This window comes from Rosa chinensis, chromosome 6, assembly GCF_002994745.2.
Source record: "Rosa chinensis cultivar Old Blush chromosome 6, RchiOBHm-V2, whole genome shotgun sequence".
Taxonomy (NCBI): domain Eukaryota; kingdom Viridiplantae; phylum Streptophyta; class Magnoliopsida; order Rosales; family Rosaceae; genus Rosa; species Rosa chinensis.
In genome coordinates, this window is record NC_037093.1 from 29,240,426 (window position 1) to 29,262,535 (window position 22,110).

Genomic DNA, 22,110 nt, shown 5'->3' on the forward strand with positions numbered 1-22,110 from the left:
AAAAATGTGTGTCTTGTAGTGGATATGGATTTCGTAACCTTGGTACTGAATATGAGCATGTTAAGATGAGTTTTGATTCATAAAAGCCCATGTGAGATATTGAGCCCATGTCCCTTTTTCTTGGAGTGATAAATGAAAAATATATTCTTATTTCTTGGCGATGTTTTGATGATCTCATTATTCTTTCATCTTGATTGATTGCTTGCCATAGATTAAGTTTGATGGACTAGAGAATGCTAGAATTCGCTCTTGTGCTTGTTGAGACTTTTATCAATACATGTCCCTAATTCTGGAAAGGATAGAGGCACCCTAGGAATTACCACCATTGCCAAATAAGCCTGTGTCCCCTTTTGTGCCCGTCGTGGGACTCCCCTAGATAAACCCCTTTGAGCCTACATTAAGCCTTTTCTTTCATCACCCTTAAAATCCTTAACCCTGAACCTTAGTATAGCTACACTCCTACCCTTTGTTCTAAAAACTTAGTGGAGCTATCTTTTGGGATTTTACTTGAGGATTTGGCATTGAGAATGAAGATTGAGACGAGGTGAAAGTTCAAGTGTGGGGCTACACTTGTCCATGAAAAGAAAAAAAATATATGTGAAAGCCGTGAAAAATGAAAAAATGAAAAAAAAAAATTTGCACGGCTAAGAAAAAGAAAATATGTCTATGGATTTTAGTCCCCCATACTTGATAAGTTTGGAGTTTACTTTGAATTGAAGGCCCATTATCGAAAAATTTGGCCTTTGTCCAACTCACTAGAGACCAAAGGAAGTTTAGAGTGAAGTTAGGGCCCAACATGAAGACATTAGGCCCTTTTATAAAACCTCTATGGGAAGTGACGTTTTTACAATGCATTGGTGAATTTCTAGAAGTCTCTACATATACATGAGCTCTGCTAGGTTTTTAGGACACTTTGTTAAATTCCTTACCTTTCGTTTCTTTAAACCTTGAGCCTTAGCCCCATTACAACCCTTAATAAGACCTTCTTGATCCTTAAGATGGGACAACCTTTGATTTGTGGAGATGAGTTATAAGAGTTGAACCTATGGCTTGGGTCCATCTGTGCAAGTAGTTGATATCTTTCATGAGATCTTTTGAAAAGAAAAAATTTTATATTCACAAAGTGCTTTTCGTTTCTTATATATGTGAGCTATTTGATTGCCTCAAAATATTTTCTCTCACATATAATTGAGTGATTATAAGCTTTTAAGCATTGCCATGATCTGAGAGAAGAAAGAGTGGATATGCCTTGTGAGGATTGAATCAAACTTGTTTGAAGCATGCTTAACAGAACCCATCACCATTGTTACAACCAAGTTCTACTTGTGTGTGTGAAGATTATGTGTTTTAATTAACTCTCGAATGCCTAAACATTGATTCTTGGTGAAGTGGTAATCTTAATGTTGTGAAAGTAAGAGATTTCTGAGACAAAAAGTTGAAAGGCAATAGAGTCCTTGTATGTCGTAACGTTTTTGTATTTTGTTTCTTTAAGTTTTCGTTGAGTCTAAGTTTGTGTCTTTGTTTTGATTTTGCTAAGGGACTAGCAAAAGCTAAGTGTGGGGGAATTTGATAGGAGCATTTTTATGCGACGTTTTAATAATTATTTCCTCATATTTTTCTTAGTTATTTCCTTTATTTAATCATTTTTAATTTAGTTTTTATTTTATAGGTACATTGAAATAAATGGAGAAGAAATGAGCTGAAATGAAGAAATGGAGTTTTCCTGGTCCGACTAGGAATCCTAGTCAACGCAGGAATCCTGATGAGGCTAGGAAACCTGAAGGCATTAGGAGACCACATGATGACGTGGGAGATATTATGGGGAATTAAAGCTGATTTTGCCATGGGAAATTATGGAGTTAATGTCAAAAATCAAGAGATGATCAAGGATAATGATGCCATGGAGAGATTTAAGGGAGAAAAAGTCCAAAACAAGTCCAGATTCATTCCTATTTTCACTCAAGAGTATTTTGGCCGAAAATTAAGAGAAAAATCAGATTAAATTTTGGGAAAATCAGCAATAATGTATTTGGAAAGATTATGGATTTATTTTGGAGCTTTTTGATTGGTTGAGTGACATGGCAGAGCTGACATGGCATTCTGTGATTGGTCGAAGCTGTGTGGCATGATTGGATAGTTATTTGAGGAGATAAATCAGAAAATAATCATGCAATTAATTCAAAAATAATCTCCCTAAATCAAGGTGTTAAATTGGAGGTTTCTTATTGGTTGGATGACATAGCAGAGCTGACGTGGCGTTCTCTGATTGGCTAATGCTGTGTGGATCAATCTTGAAGACTTGGAGACTAAGTTGTCATCCTCCTATAAATAGGAGCATTCTCTACACAATTCTAAACACCAACACACCATCAAACAGAAGAACAACACCCCCATAATTCAGAAAATTCTCTCTACGCGAAAGCTCTCTCCATCCTCTAGTGCATTCAACGTTTCAAGCAAGGAAGAAGAAGAAGAAGAAGAAGAAGGAGCCGTGAGCATCATCATCCATCCTCCACCTTGAAGCTTGCTTTCGAGATTCAAGAATCCATAGCGTTTTATCCTTCATCCCCATCTCATCTCACGGTGTAATTCAACCTCTTTCTTTGTAACCTTGTTTGATTTCTTTGGAATTGTTCTAGTTGACATTGATGTTTGAACAAAGTTTTAATTCTGAAATTTTATGATTGATTAAGGATTTTCGATTTCTATGTTGTGATTCCAAAGTTGCTTATGTGTGATCGTTCGATTGAATTTGTTTTACAGAAAACTTTTATATGTTTATGTTCTTTGGTGGCCAACTTAGGATATATGCATGTAATTGGTGCTAGATTTAAGAACATGAATCAACTTTTTGTTTTGTGTAACTTAAATCAAAAGTAGTAAAGGTTTTGGACAAAAATCGAGTTCAATTGAAGAGGATTGCAATTAGGTGAACTTATTCATACTAAGTTGTACACTTGAGTTGATAGCCTTTCTATGTGTTTCATGCGTTAAACATGTCATGATTGACTAGCTTTCTAGGGCTTGATTACATGTTTGATAGGATTAGTCTTGGTGCTTTCACTTAGATTAATTAGCATTGAAAAGTAAAATATGGGAAATCGTTTGCTTTCGAATGTTTCACATGATCAACTCCTTTCACATGACTTGGAAGAACAATGTAGAGTTAATTCGAATTCAATTGTAAAGTTGGTTTTAATCTTTGTTTCTTACATTTCATTCTTGTATTTGTGTTTTTGTTTATACTTAGTTTTAATTTCTTGTTTTTAATTTTCGAAAAACCAAAAACCTAAAACCCCCCTAAATTCGTGAATAGTGTTTATGTGTGAATAGTATACTTTGTTTTTATTTTAATTGTTTAAATTGTCTTACATTGACAGGTGTACCCTCAATCCCCGGAATAGAACGATCCCTATTTACTATATACTAACGATGACATTTCAGGGTTAAATTGCGCACTTACTTAAAGCGTAACACCCTTCCCTAGACAGCTGAAACATGGTATATCTGTCTAAGTGACTACTTGATTGGGAAGGGCTATAAAAACGATGAATTATGCCCCTGCGTATTCATAAAGAAAACAAGTTTCGGATTTGCAATTGTAGCTGTATATGTCGATGATATGAACATAATAGGTACTCTTGATGAAATAAGAGAAACCACGAGCTACTTGAAATCCTAATTTGAGATGAAGGATCTTGAGAAAACTATATTCTGTCTAGGCCTTGAACTAGAACACTGAGTTTTTGGAATACTAATCCACCAGTCTACGTATGTCCAAAAGATGCTCAGGCGATTTAACATGGACAAAGCTCATCTTGCTAGCACTCCCATGATCGATCGAAGTTTGGGATGCAAAGAAATATCCATTTCATCCAAAGGAAGATGATGAAGAGGTGTTGGGAGCTGAAATTCCTTATCTAAGTGCAATAGGCGCATTATTGTCCTTAGCCCATGTCACGCCCCTGATTTTTACACAAATAAAAATCGATATATATAATCCCATAATTATATATGCGTGAATGTTTAGTCATCAATACAAAATACCTGAAATCTTTTTCCCTTTAAACAAAGTACACACTGATGCCCTGAACCCTCAAAGTTAATATAGACTCGCTCCATAGAGTTATATATTACACAAACTTACGAATTAAATTGTCAACAAAAAAAAAAACGTAACTGCCACTCAGAGTTAACTATACAACGGAAGTCCCTATTAACGGTAAAGTCACAAAATGCACTACTACAAAAAGTGCATCACACAACACCCATCAGACAAAAGAATAAAAGTTTACCGACGTCTGATAACGTGAACTTCATTGTACAACGATGTTAATGAAGTTCTGTTGTGGGAATGCTACCAAATTGAGAACTTTTTCTTCAAAGTTCTATCACACAACAGAATTATGCATGTTCTGTTGTATGAATGACACAAAATTTAGAGGTAGATATCCCACCATCACTGAACTCAAAATTCCCTCCGGAGACAAGTTCACCAACTTTATCACACAACAGAATTATGCATGTTCTATTGTGGAAATGTGCTGCATGGTACAACGGTCTAGTTATTTCCGTTGTATGACAATTTGACAATTTCTACTAGGTGTACCTAGGGCAAGATGAAAAATCTTGTACAACAGGTATTGTCATTCTGTTGTCTGAATGACGAACATAGGCGGCATCAATATTTTCATTTTGGCTCAAATAGATTTGAAATCCTCCCACCAAACTTAGGCAGCGGCAAATTTCCCTCCTTCTTCTGGCACATATCATTTTATGTATACTCTCTTACGACAGTTGTTTAACTATCTGTTGTGGGATGAACTAAAATTATGGCCACCAACCCCTTATGTTCGAATGTTCGATAGAGAGAAAGAAGGAAAGGAAGAAAAACAAAAGATGAAGAGGTAAAACCACTCAACGTATTTTTCCCTTCCCATCTCCCCTCCCCCGGGGGCAATCTCTCTATAAAATGTTGAGCCTAAGCTTCTCTCTCAGTCCAGCTCCTCGCTTCTATTCTTTCTTCCATGATATACCAACCCAAATCCTCTACCCTAATTCACCGGTTATTCTTAGTCTCCAGCGAGAAATTAGGGTTTGAATTGGGGCTCGCTCTTCACTTATCCAATTCTCCAAATCTGCCTCCAACTCTATCTACCTAGTCGATAATCGAAGCTCCGCTTTGCATTACCCAAATCAATTCAAGGCTTCTCGATGCGGTAAGGTCCCTATCTCTAACGAATTCTATCATCTTCTAGGTCTGATTTCGCCTTTGTCATCTGCCATTTCTTTTTCTTAAATGACTCCTAACTCGAAATGGCTTCTCCTCTCCGCAATTGACCCGCCAATTCGCCAGACGAACCCAACTCAATTACTTCCACAACGAGAACCAACCTGCTCTCTCCAAGGATGAACAAGGCCCACCTCAAGAGGTCGTTCTCAAAGCTATTTCAGGTTTCGTTTTTAGGGAAGCTTCAACCTTTTTGAAAGTCGAAGGCATTGATAGAGCTCATTATCTAGCCAAGGTACTATCTTTTCCTAATTCTCTTTTTTCTTTTGTTTTCCCCCAATTTGCTTTGTTTCAGTTTTATTACAGACTCCATGAATTTCTGTATTGTTTTGTGATTTTGTGTGTGTGTGTGTCTGGCAACACATTTCTTTCCGAACTTAGCGAAAAAGAAATAGTTAGCCGGTTGTTGGTTGATGGGTCTGAAGAATTTGTAGGTCTTCAATATGAATTGTCTGGTTCTGGAGGAAATGGAGTATGGGGATGATTTGGATAAGCTGACCAGTAGAGCTATCAATGCTTTGATTGTTCTGGGATTTGGGACCTTTGCGTGTCTAAGTTGCTATCTCTGTGGCTTATTTTTCATTTGGATCTTTCACTACACATGTTGTTTTATTAATGCACCTGGTTTTGTTTTCCTCTTATATGATTGCATTTTTGATTCCCTTGTTTACTCATTTAACTGATGGAGTGATGGGTAGTCGCTGATTTGCTGGTAATCTGGTAAAGCATTTTGTTTCTGATTTTGTTTTGGGTTTTGGGTGTATCAGAATTATTGACAAGAGCACCAAAGGATCCTGTTGAACCCGAAAAGGTTCTTAAAGCAGCCCAAGTCAAACTCGTCCACACCACTCAAGTCACTCATCACCATTGGTATTATGCAGTTCACCCTTCTTGATCCAATTTAGAAATTTACTGTGTTTCTGACATTCTGTTATGCATGTTAGTTTGGTAATCTGAATTAGTAAGTTGCTATTTACTAATGGGTAGTCGAACATTAGAACACGAAGAAGAAGTTGCTGTGTACTAATGGGTAATCTGAATTACTAATTTTGGATAGTTTCTGATTCAGTGATTCTTCGAGCTGTTTTGGATAGTTTCTGATTAAGTGATTCTTCTGAGAACTCTCGATAATGAACGTTGTAAGTAAAGTTTGGACCTTTCTTTGTTTAGAACATAAACATAGTTCCTGGAAACTCTTGGTTATAAGGATTTTGTTAGAACATAAACATAGTTCCTGGAACCTAGTTTATTTGAATCTTTTTATAGGCTACCTAAGATTTGTATCTTTTCATGATTGGGACTCTTGTTCTCATTATTTTAATGGTAGATTCTGATATTGCCATTACTTCCTGGAACTATGCATCTACTTAATTCATTAGCTGAGGCTTGAAATTGTTTTGCATTTAATTTCACAGCCATTACAAGAGGAATTAGGATTAACTGTTGACTATTGGTTTTCGCTGGTGGATTGTAGTTGAGTTACAGGAAGTTGCTGTGAAGAAGTTCCTAGACCAAGATTTCTCGGGTGCTGCTTTGGCTGAGTTCAAAAGAGAAGTAATTCTCTAGTCCTTGTCTGCATTTTCATATTCCACTTTATAGTATCAGCACTTTCGGGAAAAGAAAAAACAAAGAAAAGAAACTTACAATCTAGAAATAATTGAGGTATATTCTGAACCATACTTTCCCCTGTTTTAAGTTATAGACAAAATAAATTGGTAGACTATTGGTTTTCAAACTTAAGTTGAACGATAATTGATCGTTCCCCGATCCTCGCTAAACTAATATGGCGGACTATGCATCTTTGTACTTTTACAAGTTTGACACTTGGATCAATGTGCTGCCTTGGCTATGATTTTAGTTTCCAGGTAATGTGCATGATAAGTTTACTCGTCTATGATTTTAGTTTCCAACAATGCATTCACTTGGATGATTGTGTCAATTGCAATTAAAAACTTAATTGACTATGAGCATTTTATTTTTGGGTGAAATTAACTATGAGTAGATTTTAACAGACCATGATATGGGTTGGCTCTGCACGAGTTTTTGACAGTTTTAGCTGCAAAGTAGTGGAAGAGCATTGGCATGTGAATCATAGATTGCATCCGCATTTGCAGCTTAGAGATGATCTCTATTAGAACTTTGTCAAGAAATGAGGACCCACAATTGGAAGAAGATAAACTACTTGGCATAGGTATACCAGAAGGTCTAAATGTGGAATCTCCTCCTCAGTGCAGAAATACATATCAACCTATCCCAAGATGTATGATTATCCAGTTGACTGCTTCTTTGGTGATGCTTTGATACTTAACCATGAATATATAGTCTTTTACAACTGTCAATTGTCAACTGTATAGAGTTTGCATTTGTTATTGCTTGAATACACACAAGTGTCTGATGTAGACATTGTCAAATTTCTTCAAATCACTAAACAAGTTTGCATCTTGCAGGCCAATTGCGTGGTCAGATTATTGGGCTTGAAATTTGTTCAGCATTTTCTCTGTATATTATTGTTAAAAAGCATACCTTATTTGTTGACTTCATGTCTAGCCCTGTATTTTTATGGATGAGATCGATCCTATTGGGGGACAGTGTTTTAGCTAAGGGACTAGTGCAAACCGTGAAATCCAGTGAACGCTCATGGAGTTGCTTAACCAATTAGATGGATTTGATCAACTTGGGAAGGTACTTGAGTTCTCGTTGATCTTATTGGTTATTCAAATTAAATGGATGCAAAATATTGATTCCGGTGGTCTTAAAGGTCTGGTGTTTTTCTTTGCATATTTGGTTTTCTAACAATGATCTAATCATGGTGCAGGCCAATTGTGAGTGAGACATTCAAGGTTATGTTGAAGATAATGTTGTTCAGAGCATTGCAAGCTTCTGTCATGATCTGCAAGTCATGGACCAGATCCTGGACCTAGCAAAAGCTTCAAGGTCATCGGAAGTATATAGAGCATTATATTTGTGCAAATGCTAGCTTTTTTGGAGATATATATATATATATATATATATAGATGATTGGCAAATGCTAGCTCTTTTGGATACATGAATGTATATATAGATGATTGACAAATGCTAGCTCTTTTGGTACACTAGACCCTTGAATTAGAATACTTCATTATGTAATATATATTGAGCATTATATTTATGCAAATATTCTAGGTAGAATATCGATAATGACTGAACGTTGTATGAATACACATTTGTCGTCAATCACACAATAAACCACTAAAATCACTCAACGGTCTCTATAAAATTTTGTTGTCTCATTAGTACTCACATAACAGAAAGAATAGATATCAGTTGTCTCATGTTAAATCACATAACGGTATAGAAACAATATGTTGTATGACTTGTGAAGAATTCAACATTGAGCTTCACACATACAACAGTTACTTCATGATATCTGTTGTGTGAAGGAACAACCAACAATAGTTGCCATATTTTTCTGTTGTATGATAAGTTAACCAACAACAGTATGGTATTACTTCCGTTGTCTGAGTGTTATTTTTCTGTTGTGTGAAAAGTTAACCAACAACAACGTGTATTTACTTCTATTGTCTTATTACCATCGAAACAACAATTGAATGCGTCGCATCCAAAATCTGGCATTGGCATGCGCAGAATCGGTGCAACGGTTTTAACTTATGTGTTGTGTCTATGGTATACACACAACAGTGAAACACCGTTGTTGGAGTGTGCTCATCACACAACACCGAGATAGACGACAGACATGGTCCAAATCACACAACAGATTTCCACCGTTGTGTGATGCATTTTTTGTAGTAGTGATGGCTTCCTACCATGAAGCTGCAAAGGCGCTATCTCAGCTCCAGCTTGATTATCCTAACCTGCAAGATTAACCCCTACACCAGTTGAATAGTGTACCAGGTTGTCACACAACAAACCCGGTAAGCTTTTGCAAGCCCATATGAGTAACTCAAAACAAACACCACACAACTCACACCAAAACGAGGAAAACCTTTCAACTCGAAAATCAGGAAAACATACCATGCTTCCTAAAACAATACTCTTTTCTCAAAAGAAAACAACAAAAGTCACACCGTGACAAAATCATATAAATCGTTAACCTAATAATTCAAATATGATAAATCGATCCAACCTAGATAATAAAAGTCAACTCACAACAAAACATCAATTCGGTCCAACCTGAACAAAACATGAATCGGTCCAACCTGGACAAAACACATCAATTCTGTCCAACCTGGACAAAACACAAATCGGTCCAACCTGGACAAAACACATCAAATCGGTCCAACCTGGTCAAAACACAAATCGGTCCAACCTAGACAAAACACAAATTGGTCCAACCTGGACAAAACACATCAAATCGGTCCAACCTAGACAATATATCAACACACATCAATCATACCTATCATTAACCTAACAAATGGAATATGATTCTTTGGTCCAACCTGGACAAAATACGTACCCAGGAGTCGTAAGTAACCTACTTAGATCTATGAAGTACCATGGCAGACAGACTAGAGCTCTAACTGAATCGTAACCTGTCACCCGGCCAAGGTTCAACCTTACAATATAACACTGCCTGAGGATGCAACCTGCAACCCCGGATCCTTAGGCCAGCCTGACCCTCAGATCAAAATGTCAAATCAAATCAAAAGGAGAAATCACAACCTGTGACTCTCAAATCCTCAGACCACCGGTCGTCAGATCAAAACGTTAAATCAACCCAAAAGGAGAAATCACAACCTGTGACTCTCACATCCTCAGACCACCGGTCATCGGATCAAAACGTTAAATCAAACCAAAATGAGAAATCACAACCTGTGACTCTCAAATCCTCAAACACTTTTCAAAACAATAGAAATACCATTTTCCACCAATTGTTTTCCGAAAAGCCACAACACAAAACAATAAAACGCATCAATCATGCACATTGTTTCCATAAATCCACAAATCCACCAAAACATATATATTTCACATAAATATATAATTATGTAGTCATCCGCTCAGGAATGCCATACCAACTATAGTTTGCAGTTAAATCAATAACTCTCAAAATGATAAAGGAAATCCATTCATTAATGAACCTTGAACCTTGAACCTTGTGAGATTACTCAGCTCAGAATCTAGCTGTGTCTTGTATACAGAACCGAACTAACACTATCACCAACAACTCGTCCAATTCACCTCTAGAAGCACCTAATCACCAATGATCTCAAATCAGTAACGATTCACAAATGATTTAAGTCTGAAACCCTTGTTTTGAACTAAAATTCCCAAAGTGACACCAATCGAGGCAAAACCACATCCGGGACCACCCAATGTCTCCGGAATACTTCTACGATCGATATGTCCAAACCACAAGTCGATCGGACGCTCGGATCCTCACAGATCGAAGCATCAAACGGTCTGAAACCATAAAAATCACAATATAATCATACGATCTCCAAAAATTGCGTGTTATATATCAAAATGCTCTTATCGACCAGTAGATGATATACAATACCAGAAACTAACCATTCCATGGCCGGAAGGCCACCATAACTCCGCCACAGTCAGCGGTGCAACCACCACAACCACCAATGGCCAAAACTCAAAACCACAACAATCAAGCCAACCAGAAATGTTCATCACGGAGAATAGAGCAACTTTCATACCTGGAGCTAAGTCTGGTTCGACCTAGATAGTCCTAGATCAAGCTTGCAAGATCGGCCAATCGCAGCCGTCTGATCTAGCCCCAGATTCGTTGTGCACTGCAGATTTTCAAACCTTAATCTTTCACTCCACACGCAAAATCATCCTTCAAGGCGAGTATGAGGATGATCAGGAGGAGGAGGAGATTCCAAAACCAAGAAGGATCGACCGAGACATCGCTGGAAATGTGAACTTCTGACCTGGTCCTGATTGCTTCACTGTAGTTGCTCCGATCTCCACTTGCCGGTGATTTCCGTCGCCGTCAAGCACCAGAGGGAGGACGGCGAGATGGTGGCGAAACGATCTGTGGTGGTCACTTGGCCGGAGAACGCCAGAATCCGCCGGAAAAAGCGGGTCAGATCCACCGGGTCTAGGTCGGGTCGCGCTGGGTGAGGAGAGAGAACGGAGAGAAGAAAATTTCCGAAAATAGAAAATGGGATTTTATGAAAATATTTTCGGAAATTCCTTATTTATACCAAAATGGAAACTTCTTCCAATGGCCATAACTTCTTCATACGAACTCCGATTCTCGCGTTCCACATGTCCACGAACTCGTATCGACGCGCTCTATAACTTTTGTGAAGAAAGTTTTCGGAGAATCCCAACGTATCAAAAGTCAACCTTGAACAACCATAATTTAGATTCCAGAAATTCCTCGAAAAATAATTACAAATTTCCGGGCATCACAGCCCAATGTACTCGACCAAACATTGCATTCTTAGTGAACTTATTAGCTAGATTTAGCTCAGTGCCAACGCAGTGTCACTGTAATGGTATCAAGAACATTTTTCGATACTTAAAAGAAACCATTGACTTGAGACTATTCTTTTCCTATAGAGAGACAAGAGAGACCGCAGATGGAACTGGAATCCCTAAAGTAAATGTTGATGGCGAAAGCGCCACTCACTACACCAGAACCCCAAATGATGTTTTGGTTGGTTTTGTTGATGATGGGTACCTCTGTAACCCACATAAAGGTCGTTTTTAAACTGGTTAAGTATTTATCATTGGGAACACGGCGATATCTTGGAGATCAACCAAGCAAACCCCTGTGGCTACCTCCTCGGACCACTTAAAGACCATTGCTCTACATGAGGCGGTTCGTGAGTGTCTATGGTTAAGAGCTATCATTACACATATTCGAGGGACTAGTGGTTTGAGTTCTACGATTGAAGAGCCTACTTGTATTTATGAAAATAATGCAGCTTGCATTGAATAGATGAAGCTAGGTTATATCAAGGGTGATAATACAAAACGCATATCGCCAAAGTTTTTCTATAATCAGCAACAACATGCTCCCCTCAAGATTCGAGTGAATCAAGTAAGGTCTGAGGAGAATGTGGTAGATTTGTTCACAAAATCATTGCCTAAGGCCGTATTTGAGAAACATGTGAAAAATATAGGAATGCGAAGACTTTCCAAGCTCCCTTGATTAATGTAAGGATCAGGGGGACATGCAGACGTCAGAGGGAGTCTAACACACACATGTCATCCTTAAATGTAAGAGGTGCGTTGTGCTCTTTTCCTTCGACCAATGTGTATTTTTTTTGTCCCACATGGTTTTTATTGTCACTTGGCAAAGTTTTTAGTGAGACAACAACTCATGCACCATTTCGTTTTTGACTTGGCACAGGGGGAGTGTTAAAGAAAAAACACATTATGTGCCTTCGTCAAAGAAACTGACGAAAAGGAAATCAAGGAATTGCAATCACATCACAATCATCATTCACTATCATTATTGTAATTGATGTTAATTGATATTTCCATTGTAATTCTACCCCTATATAAAGAGGCTATGAAATGAAATGAGTAGACAAATTCCAATTCCATTTTACTTTTACACTCTTATAATTAAGTAAGCATAAAACAACACAAACCAAAAACAAACAACCAAAAAAAAAAGTACAAGAAAAAAATATAAAAATACCGCTACTAATTAAACCATGAACCTCTTTAGCAGCATAAGGTAGCCCAACCACTACACCAAGCTTGCAATCAATGATCTAAAGTAACTAAATTGTATTTGTAATTAAAAAGTCAGTGGGTCACGGGACCCACTGTGCCCCTATATTGCTCCGCCACTGATGAAACGTTAGGGACACTTGTTACGTGCCACTAATTATGCTCAAGTTAATTTATAATTCTTAAAATCCTTTACTATGTCGTGAGAAGATTTCAATCGGCAAACTAGGTTAAAAGCAAACAAAGTTCACACATGCCTCCAAATCCTACTGTCGTTGCTTCGTCAAGGTCTGACCCAAATCCACCGCACTGTCATCGTCACCGACCACCAAGATGCCATCGCCAACAATCTCACCTAGCCAGAAACGGCTCTGGGCACGGCCGGACAAAAGCCGCCGCTAGAAGAAACCCTAGGCTTAGAGTTTCTCTTCGGAAGACATTACCTTTCCATTTCAAGTTTATTACTGCAAGGTAATAGGTATAATATTTCGTCTCACGAGCTCACTTGACAAACCCAATTGGATAAAGGGCATTACCGACATTCCAAAAATACCCCAAAACAGTTCCCAAGTGCCACACTGAACCAGCAGACTAAGCCCGTGATTTCAGAGAAAGACAGGTCCTGTTTGGTCAACCCGAAAAGCTCGAAACCTTTCAGCTCTGTCCAAACTGAACTCCACCCAAACACACGACTGAAAAGGCAAAGCGAGTGTTGGAGAGCGAGAGAGAGAGAGAGAGTGAGTGAGTGACAGAGAGATAGAGGTGAAATGGACTTCCATAACCATTTCAACACCACCAACAGAGCGGAAGCGGAGCGGTGGCTGAGCACCGCCGTGAAGCTACTGACGACACGTGACCTGCACGGGACCAAGAGCTTCGCGATCCGTGCCCGAGAGTCCGACCCGAGGCTGGGCGCCACCGACCAACTAATCGCCGTGGCCGACACGCTCCTCGCCGGAGAGTCACGGATCAACAACCAGCCCGACTGGTACGCGATTCTTCAACTGGCCCACCGCACTCACAGCCTTGAGCTCGTGGCGACTCAGTACCGTCGCCTCGCCCTTCTCCTCAACCCTCAGGCCAATCGGTTTCCTTACGCCGATCAGGCCTTCCGTCTCGTCTCCGAGGCCTGGACCGTGCTCTCAAACCCCTCCAAGAAGGCCCTCTACGACCACGACTTGAATATCTACTCCCGGTTCGACTCGCCTCCGCCCTCCTCCGGGTCAACTCAGTTGTTTGAAAGGCAGTTCTTGCAAATGCATGCACCGCCGCCGCCGCCGCCGCTGCAACCACCGCAACAACCATTTCAACAGCGGCTGCAGCCACTTCAGCGGCCGCAGCAGCTGCAGGCTCAACCGTTTCCGCACCAATTACAACCGCAACCACTTGAGCAGAGATCACAACCGCCGCAACCGCCACCTCAGACACAAGAAAAGCGACAGCCGCCACCGCCACCGCCGCCGCCGCCGCCGCCGCAAAATCAACAATCACCACAGAAGCAGCAGCAGCAGCAGAATAAGCCAGTGAGAAAAAGCCCAAGGAAGAAGGACGGAAGAGTGGCCGGTGAGGAAGAAACGCCGAATCCTAACAATGTGGCTAACAATGTGACTGAGTTTGAGTCAGAGTCAGCTGCCCCTCTCCCATCTGAGTCGCTTAGTACAACTCAGGTGCAAGCGGAGTCTGATTCCGGGAATTTCTGGACGGCATGCCCCTACTGTTATCACCTCTTTGAGTACTCGAGAGTTTATGAGGAGTGTATGCTTCGGTGTCAAAACTGTAAGAGGGCTTTCCACGCGGCGGTGATATCGACACCGCCTGTGATGGACAATGGGGAAGCAAATTTCTGCTGCTGGGCCTATTTCCCAATGGGGTTATCAGGGAGTGTTAAAGATACAGGAGGGTCATCTAACTGGACTCCCTTTTCAACTATGTTTGCTTGCCCTTTACCGGGTACTAAGAAGAAAGTTGGGAGACCTAAGAACGCTGCTGTGGGGTCAAGGGTTTACTACGACGATGATGACGCCTTCCTTGACATTTCCGATCCCAGTGAGGAATCCGATGATGAGTGGCAGAAGGATAAGAGGAGGAAGAAGAGAGTAGGAAGACCAAAAGGAAAAGCTTCCACTTCTAGAACCCCTGCAAGAGCTTCGGAGAGATTAAGGAAGGGGACTCAAAATGTTGGTGGGCAGGGCATGGTGAGTAATGGTGGGACACTGGGTGCTGTGTCTGCATCCAATGGGGAATCCAGTAAGAAGACAAGTGCTAGTGCAAGAAAGCGAGGTGCTGCTGCGTTGGGGAAATTGGATTTGAATGTGGAGTTTAGTAATAATGAGGTAGAGGAGCATGCTGCTCAGACAATGAGTGATGGGAACGGGACAGCAAATGGGGAGGAGGATAATATCGAAGGGATTGAGTTCTTCGAAGGTCTTGATGAGTTCTTGAGCAGTCTGCCCATACTCAATGTTGTTGGCAATGACAAGGTAAAGGCTAATTAGTGAAGGGTAAGACTTTACTTTTTCTCATTGCTGCTTTAGCTGTTGTAGTTGCTTTTCGGATGCATGATGTATTGAAAGGTGAAGAAGAGCTTCTAAGTGTTTTGTTTAATGGCTCTGTTATTTTGATGTGTAATCTGCAGCTATGTAAACTTAAATCTAGCTCTAGCTCTTGAAATGTTAGTTCAATTTCTGTACGTAGATATCTTATGGTGCAAGGATGGATCTAAAATTTGGAGTTTAGCACCATATTAGACAAACATAGGGAATCAATTGTGGTGATAAAGTATGCAGATGCTTTAGTCATGAATATTTCTGTTTTAGTTGTCTGCAGATCTTATAATCCCATTGTTCCTTCTTATATCATATTTATGATCTTACATCTAGGATTTTGTTTGTGAGACAACTAACATTTCTTCATTTTAGGGTGTCATAATTATATAGTTCTTGAGCAAACTGTAGGATATTTTGGTCTGATGGAAAGCACGAGATGACGTGAAAAAGATTCAATACTTCATGGGATCCATAAATTGGTTCCCTACAGCATCCTTTGTTGCTAGTGTACACTATATACAGAATGGTCACCCTTTTTAAACTCTTGAAATCATAAAGCAAATGCTCGCTGTTAACCATTACAGTGCAACAAGGCAAACTGATGTCTATTCTTTGTCATAGATAAGTAAATCTGTGCTTTTGGCACAGAATGAGTCAAACTGGAGTTTGCTGTGTACGTCTTTCTATTCTAGGAAACATGCAAACTTACTCCATTTACTATTTTGCAGCCTGGTTTCTCTCTTTGCTAGACTATATAGAAAGGTTGGATGGAGTGATAACAATTCTTTCCTTTTGTCCAAATTATGTTCAGAGTGAACAATCTCTGGTCTCTCAAGTCCTTTTTCTTCTTTTGTGGGAAGTGAGTTGTGCCATTTATATATCTTATTTTCCACACTATGTTTCTTCATTTTCGTGATCCTGTCATATATGAAGCTCTTCTCTTTTTTCCCCCTGGCAATTGTGCTTCTGTACAAGATACAATATATCAGTATTACAGTTTCATACATACGCAGAGCTGTGCTAGAGGACTCAAAAGAGTGCATTATTGGTGTAGTGCATCTCAAGAGATGAATTGTGCAGTCTTTTAATTCTGCTAGTGTTGTTATGCTGCAATTGGCTGAATTCTCCTATTTCATATCATCTCTTAGGTTTCATTGACTATATTGGACCAATTAGTTCTGCTCAGTTGAGAAACTACAATGAAGTATATGGGGATATATGCTTTTGTGATACACATCTTTGCCCATAGTAATGAGAATTGTAGTGCAATAAGAGGCAGGAAAATATATATTTGTTCTTTGCTTTTTCGCGGGGGTGGGGGGGTTGAAGGTATAGATTGCATATTTTGTCAGTTTTATGTTGCTGTTTGCACTATAATTAAGGTAGATTTACATAGATTAGAAGGTTTAGTATTACGAGGTGGTTATGAGTGCTGGAGTTTTTTTTTTTTTTTTGCCCCTTTTGCCAATACTAATACTGAAGTGCTTTTATATGACACAAATGATCACTGAATCAATATTGCTTTGTACTCTGCGCATGCAAATTTTGTGAATCTTTGATATAATTGAACGAGTGGAAGCTGGTATACCAAATATAGATTTAGATATTGCTCCTTTTAGGCGGGTTCATATTTTCATTTTCTATTTCTGATTGTGATGTAAACTCTTTACTCTTAGTTTCTCTATTTGAATAGCCTTTTTGGGCAGCACTGTAAGATTGCATGATTAATGAGAATAGAAGTTTACATTTTAGAGAGGTTAGGCGCCTGTAAATGGGCTTCATCCGTTTTGTTTTGTTTGTTTGTTTACTATAAATCTTCTCATGTGTAGTTATGATTGTAATATATAAATCTTTTCCGTATGCTATAAATTGTCAATGGGACATCACAGCAAATTTGTGTATCTAGGCTCCTGAACAAGGAACCTTTAAGAGATTAGCAGACGAGTAATTTGGGATTTTTCTTGTGTTAAAAGATTTCTTTTTTCCACACATCATGGGCCAATCATAGTTCTTTATTAATTTTGTTTTTCTTCTTTTGACCAAGATTTCATAAGTTTCCACTTGCACTTGGGTTACAATATGGTTTGGGAAAACAGAAAGTACATTTAACTACTTTTTCTGATCCATCGAGTTAGTTCAGTGGTATATCTTACCCAGTGATGAGAGATATCAGGTTCAGTGTTCATGAAAAAAATCACTTATTGATCTTTATTCCTTATTGTAAACTGTCAATTTTGTGCCTAATTCAAACAACCAGTTTAGTAAGTTCATTTTCCTAATTTTGCATCTGCTTCCATCTTACTGAATTGAAGAGATGGGTTTTTTTTTTTTTTTTTTTTTTTGGGCAAGAACTAAAGAGATGGACTTGTATCGTTGTGAGAGAGACCAAATTGGACCTAATTTTACACACTGGCTTTGGTTCGATAGATGTACCTAATACTTTCAAATTGTCTGGCCAAAGTTTTGCTGATGCATACAACAATTCGCAATCGCATGTTGGCTTCAAGGAGTTTGGAACAGGAGATAGGGAGGAGGCATGGCATTGCTGCAGAAGGTGAGAATTAATCATGGAAAAATGCTTTGGAATCTACAACCTGGCCATCAATGATGAATCCAATCCCTTCAATGTGGTTTAAACTTTTTAAAGAGAGAGACAGCTGTAAGTACTCGTTGCATTAATGCTAGTAATTGGGAGGTGACTTATGGGAATGCAAAAGTAGCTAGATAGGCCCGGGAGAGGTGACTTCGTTGCCCTTGGTGGTGGGGTGGGAATGTATAGTAAAAATAAAAATAAAAATAAAAACAAAAAACTCAAAGAGTGGACGGTGTTGCACACTCGGATTATGAAAGATGCTTAGGCTTTCTGTATATTTGTTTATTTTTTCGGTAGCATTTGATCATCAGTTTCTTTATGAATCTAGAGTTAGGCGCGGGTTGGGCACCCGAAACCTAAGTCTTGGTATCGTCCCAAAACCGACCCGAATTTGGCGAGATGGGATGGTTTTGAATTCATAAATCACTGTTTGGGCCCTTTCCGTACCATTATGAGGAAATGGGTCCGGGGCCGGTCCGTCCCGTTTATTTTATATAAATTAAACTTTTAATTAATCGTATTATGTGGCTAAGCTGGATTGGTGTTTTGGGTCAATTCTATGGGTACACATAGGATCACCCACACCTGATCACGAGATTTTTCAACCTAAACGACTAATTTAACCTTGAGTCCTCGATCCCCAATTCTAAACTCTCTTCTCCAGTTTTTCTCCAAATTTCTAAATCCCCAATTTCTTTCCAATTTCCCCAAATTTCGAATCTCTGAATCTCATCGTTGCCTTGTTGGTCCATCTTAGTTCAATTTCTTTCCAATTTCATCCATCTCAGTTATTCGATTCGATGGCTCGAAGGAAGAAGCCAGTTGCTTGGCCTCATCCAACTGCTTCAGCGCTTGAAGATTCTTCAACGGCAACCTTACCTTCTAAGCTCCTGCAAGTGATTCTGCTAATCCAGTTAGTTCTGGTATTAAACGTAGTTTTGTTTGGGAACACTTTAAGGAATATGACAAGATTGAGAAGGGTAAAGATGTTGAAGGGAATAAGATAGACATTGTTAAAAAATGTGCTTACTATGTTTACTGTCTTAGAGAAAAAAATTGGAGACTTTGCAATGGATAGTTCTAACTTCTAAGTATGGTACTTCGGGGATGATTAGGCATATTAATCAATTTTGTAGGTACTATCCACCAAATATGAGTAAGACTCAGAGGGTTATTGTAGGTGATAAGTCTCAGTGAAACAAGCTAACTACAGTAGCTTACGATAGAAGCTTGTGTAAAAATGGTTGTCATAGATAAGTTGCCCTTTACCTTTGTTGAGAAGAAAGGTTTTCATCAGTTTTGTACTAAAGTGTGCCCCCTGTTTAAAGTGCCCTCTCGTAGGAAACTAGTTACAAACTTTCTAAGAATATATGATGCACAAAAAAAAAAAGAATTAGCCAAAACACTATGAAGGGTTATAGAGTGTGTCTCACAACAGACACTTGGACTAGTTTGCAAAACATCAACTATATGGTGCTTACTGCCCATTTTGTTGTTCTTGATTGGAAAATGCACAAGAGGCTTATAAACTTTTGTGTTATGCAAAATCATCAAGGGGCAACTATAGGCAGGTTTACAGAGTCATGTTTATTGCAGTGGGAGATTGGGAAGGTTTTAACTATAATTATTGATAATGCATTTGCCAATAAGTCAACTTTAGAGTAGCTTATATCAAAGATGAATAAGTCCGAGGGTTACAAACCAGTTTTAGGTGGTAAAAACATGCATGTGAGATGCACAGCCCACATAATCAATCTGATTGTAGGACATGGCTTGAAGAGGCTGCAAAGGAGTGTGTTAGCCATTAGGAATGTTGTCAAGTATGTTAGGTCTTCACCTAATCGACTAGATAGTTTTTGAAAAGCTGTGGAAAGGGAAAAACTTCCTCTTCAAGGGCTAGTTTGTCTTGATATCCCTACAAGATAGAATGCAACTTATTGATAGGAGCATAAAATGCGACGTTTATAATGTCTTAAACCCTATATATTGCTAAGTTATTTCCTTTAACTTGATCATATTAACTTAGTTAGTGTTTTGTAGGTACATTATGTTCGTGGAGATACATTAGGAGCTAAATGGAGTCTCAAAGTCCAAAAATGACTACGGAAGGCAAAAGGGACATGGAAATGAAGAAATGGAAGTTCTCCCAGTTCGACTAGGAAAAGGAATCCTAGTTGGAGTAGGAATCAGAAGCTGACTTAGACTCAAACTTTTAAGTCGCCGACATTAGGAGTTCTACTTAAATCAGCAGTCCTAATTTGAGTCGGATAAGGAAACCTAGTGTCACAAGGAGTCCTTGTTGAACAAGAATTGCTAGAGAAAGTTCTGAAAGCTTGTAGAAGATTTCGGCCAAGAAGTCCTTATTGGACTAGGAAACTAGTTATCATATGGAGTCCTGATGAGACTAGGAGACCTATGGAAGCTAGGAGAAGTCAAGGAAGGATCATCAAGCTTCTAGAACTCGTGTGGAAGTCATGTGCAAAGTGTGTGCCATGAAATACATTATTAATTTAGAAATTAGAATAAATATGCAACAAGGATTCCCGATTTAATATGGAGTACTTTGCCGTGATATTTGGAAGACTCTAGAAGGTCATGTGACGTGCACACTTCTTGGAATACATATGGAACTCGGATTTGGAATCAAGATGAAGATAGGAGTCCGGATTGCATTCTACTTTGTGTTGCTGTGAATTCTAGAGGATTCTAGGATGTTCTTGATGTCAATCATCATCTAGAGTACATATTGAACACAAATTGAAGAGATGATGTAGCCTTGTTGATATGGAATTAATTTATTGGTCCAAGGATGTGTCAACCAATCAAAAAATTCAAAGGAAAGCCTGGATCAATACAAACTGAGAGATAAGCAAGTAGAAACGAAATTGGAGAGCTTTTAACGTCTCACTATATATACAAGTGATTTTGACGTTGCAAAGTTCACCATTCTCTCCACAATTTCGTATTCTCACTTGTGTTCTCTCTAGTTTTAGGTTTTTCACAATCTTCAAGGAGCTAGCCGTGCCACCACCTTCCATTGCCGTGATCACCACTTGTACTGCCACCTTGGAGCTGCTTTGGATCTTTGGGACGTAATCAAGGGTTGTTCATATGCTTTTCCATTCATCTTCTTCACGGTTATGTGTAATTATAGATAGAATTTCTACTTTGGATTTTCTATGTGTAAACCGAAAACTATGAGGTCATAATCTGATTTTTGGGAACAATTTTGATGCTCTTTTCAATGTGATATTTGTGTTATGTGCTCTTAACCTTTATGTGTTGCGATTTCATGAAAAGATAATCTAATTTTGTTTAACTGAAAACGTTTATGTACTTTTGTTCTTTGGTTCGAAACATATTGAGTAATCGTAATTGGAGCTAGCAATTAGGTTTATGTTTTGTACCTCTAATTCAAATAAGTAGTAAAAGCTTAGGATATGAGTCGAAATAAGATTGCGTATGCTTTGAATTGACATGCTTTGTGTACTTGAATGAGCATATTTATTAACCAAACTTTCGCTTGTTCTTAATGATTTGAAACCTGATTTTTGCATGATTTCTTTGATTGTGTGATGCATGTTTTGAAATAGATTGTTTTGGTGCTTTGCTAAGTCAATTGAGTAAAGGAAAGTAAAATAAGGGACATTGTTTACTTTTAATTTTGTTTCTTGGTTGATAACTTTTCATGGTAACTAGTATAGGATTAAGGATGCATGTAATGAATTGATCTTGATTTGTGGTTGATAAATTTTTTTTCCAAAGATTTCCTTATTCATCTTTCTAAAAATAAAATCGTATTATATTTATATGTTTTCTGAAATTAATTTTCAATTTCAATCTTTAAGACCCCCTTTTATGTTTGCGTTTTGTGTTTGTGTATATGTGTAAATCGTTTTAGGATTTTAGGTTGTATAGAAATCGTGAATTGTACATAATAACAAATCTGAAAATACATTAATTAATTCGTAAATAATCTAATCCTATTGATACACTCAAAGTGAGTGCCAATTTAAACCCTGCATCGAATTGTAGAA

At 38.6% G+C, this 22,110-nt stretch overlaps 1 protein-coding gene across 1 annotated transcript; it reads left to right on the forward strand.

Moving 5' to 3' along the window:
• Positions 1-13,556: 13,556 nt before the first annotated feature.
• LOC112172608 (serine/arginine repetitive matrix protein 1) lies at positions 13,557-15,759 on the forward strand. The gene has a single exon (XM_024310008.2). The coding sequence runs from the start codon at positions 13,702-13,704 to the stop codon at positions 15,427-15,429; it is 1,728 nt and encodes a 575-aa protein (XP_024165776.1). The 5' UTR covers positions 13,557-13,701; the 3' UTR covers positions 15,430-15,759.
• The last annotated feature ends 6,351 nt before the right edge of the window (positions 15,760-22,110 follow it).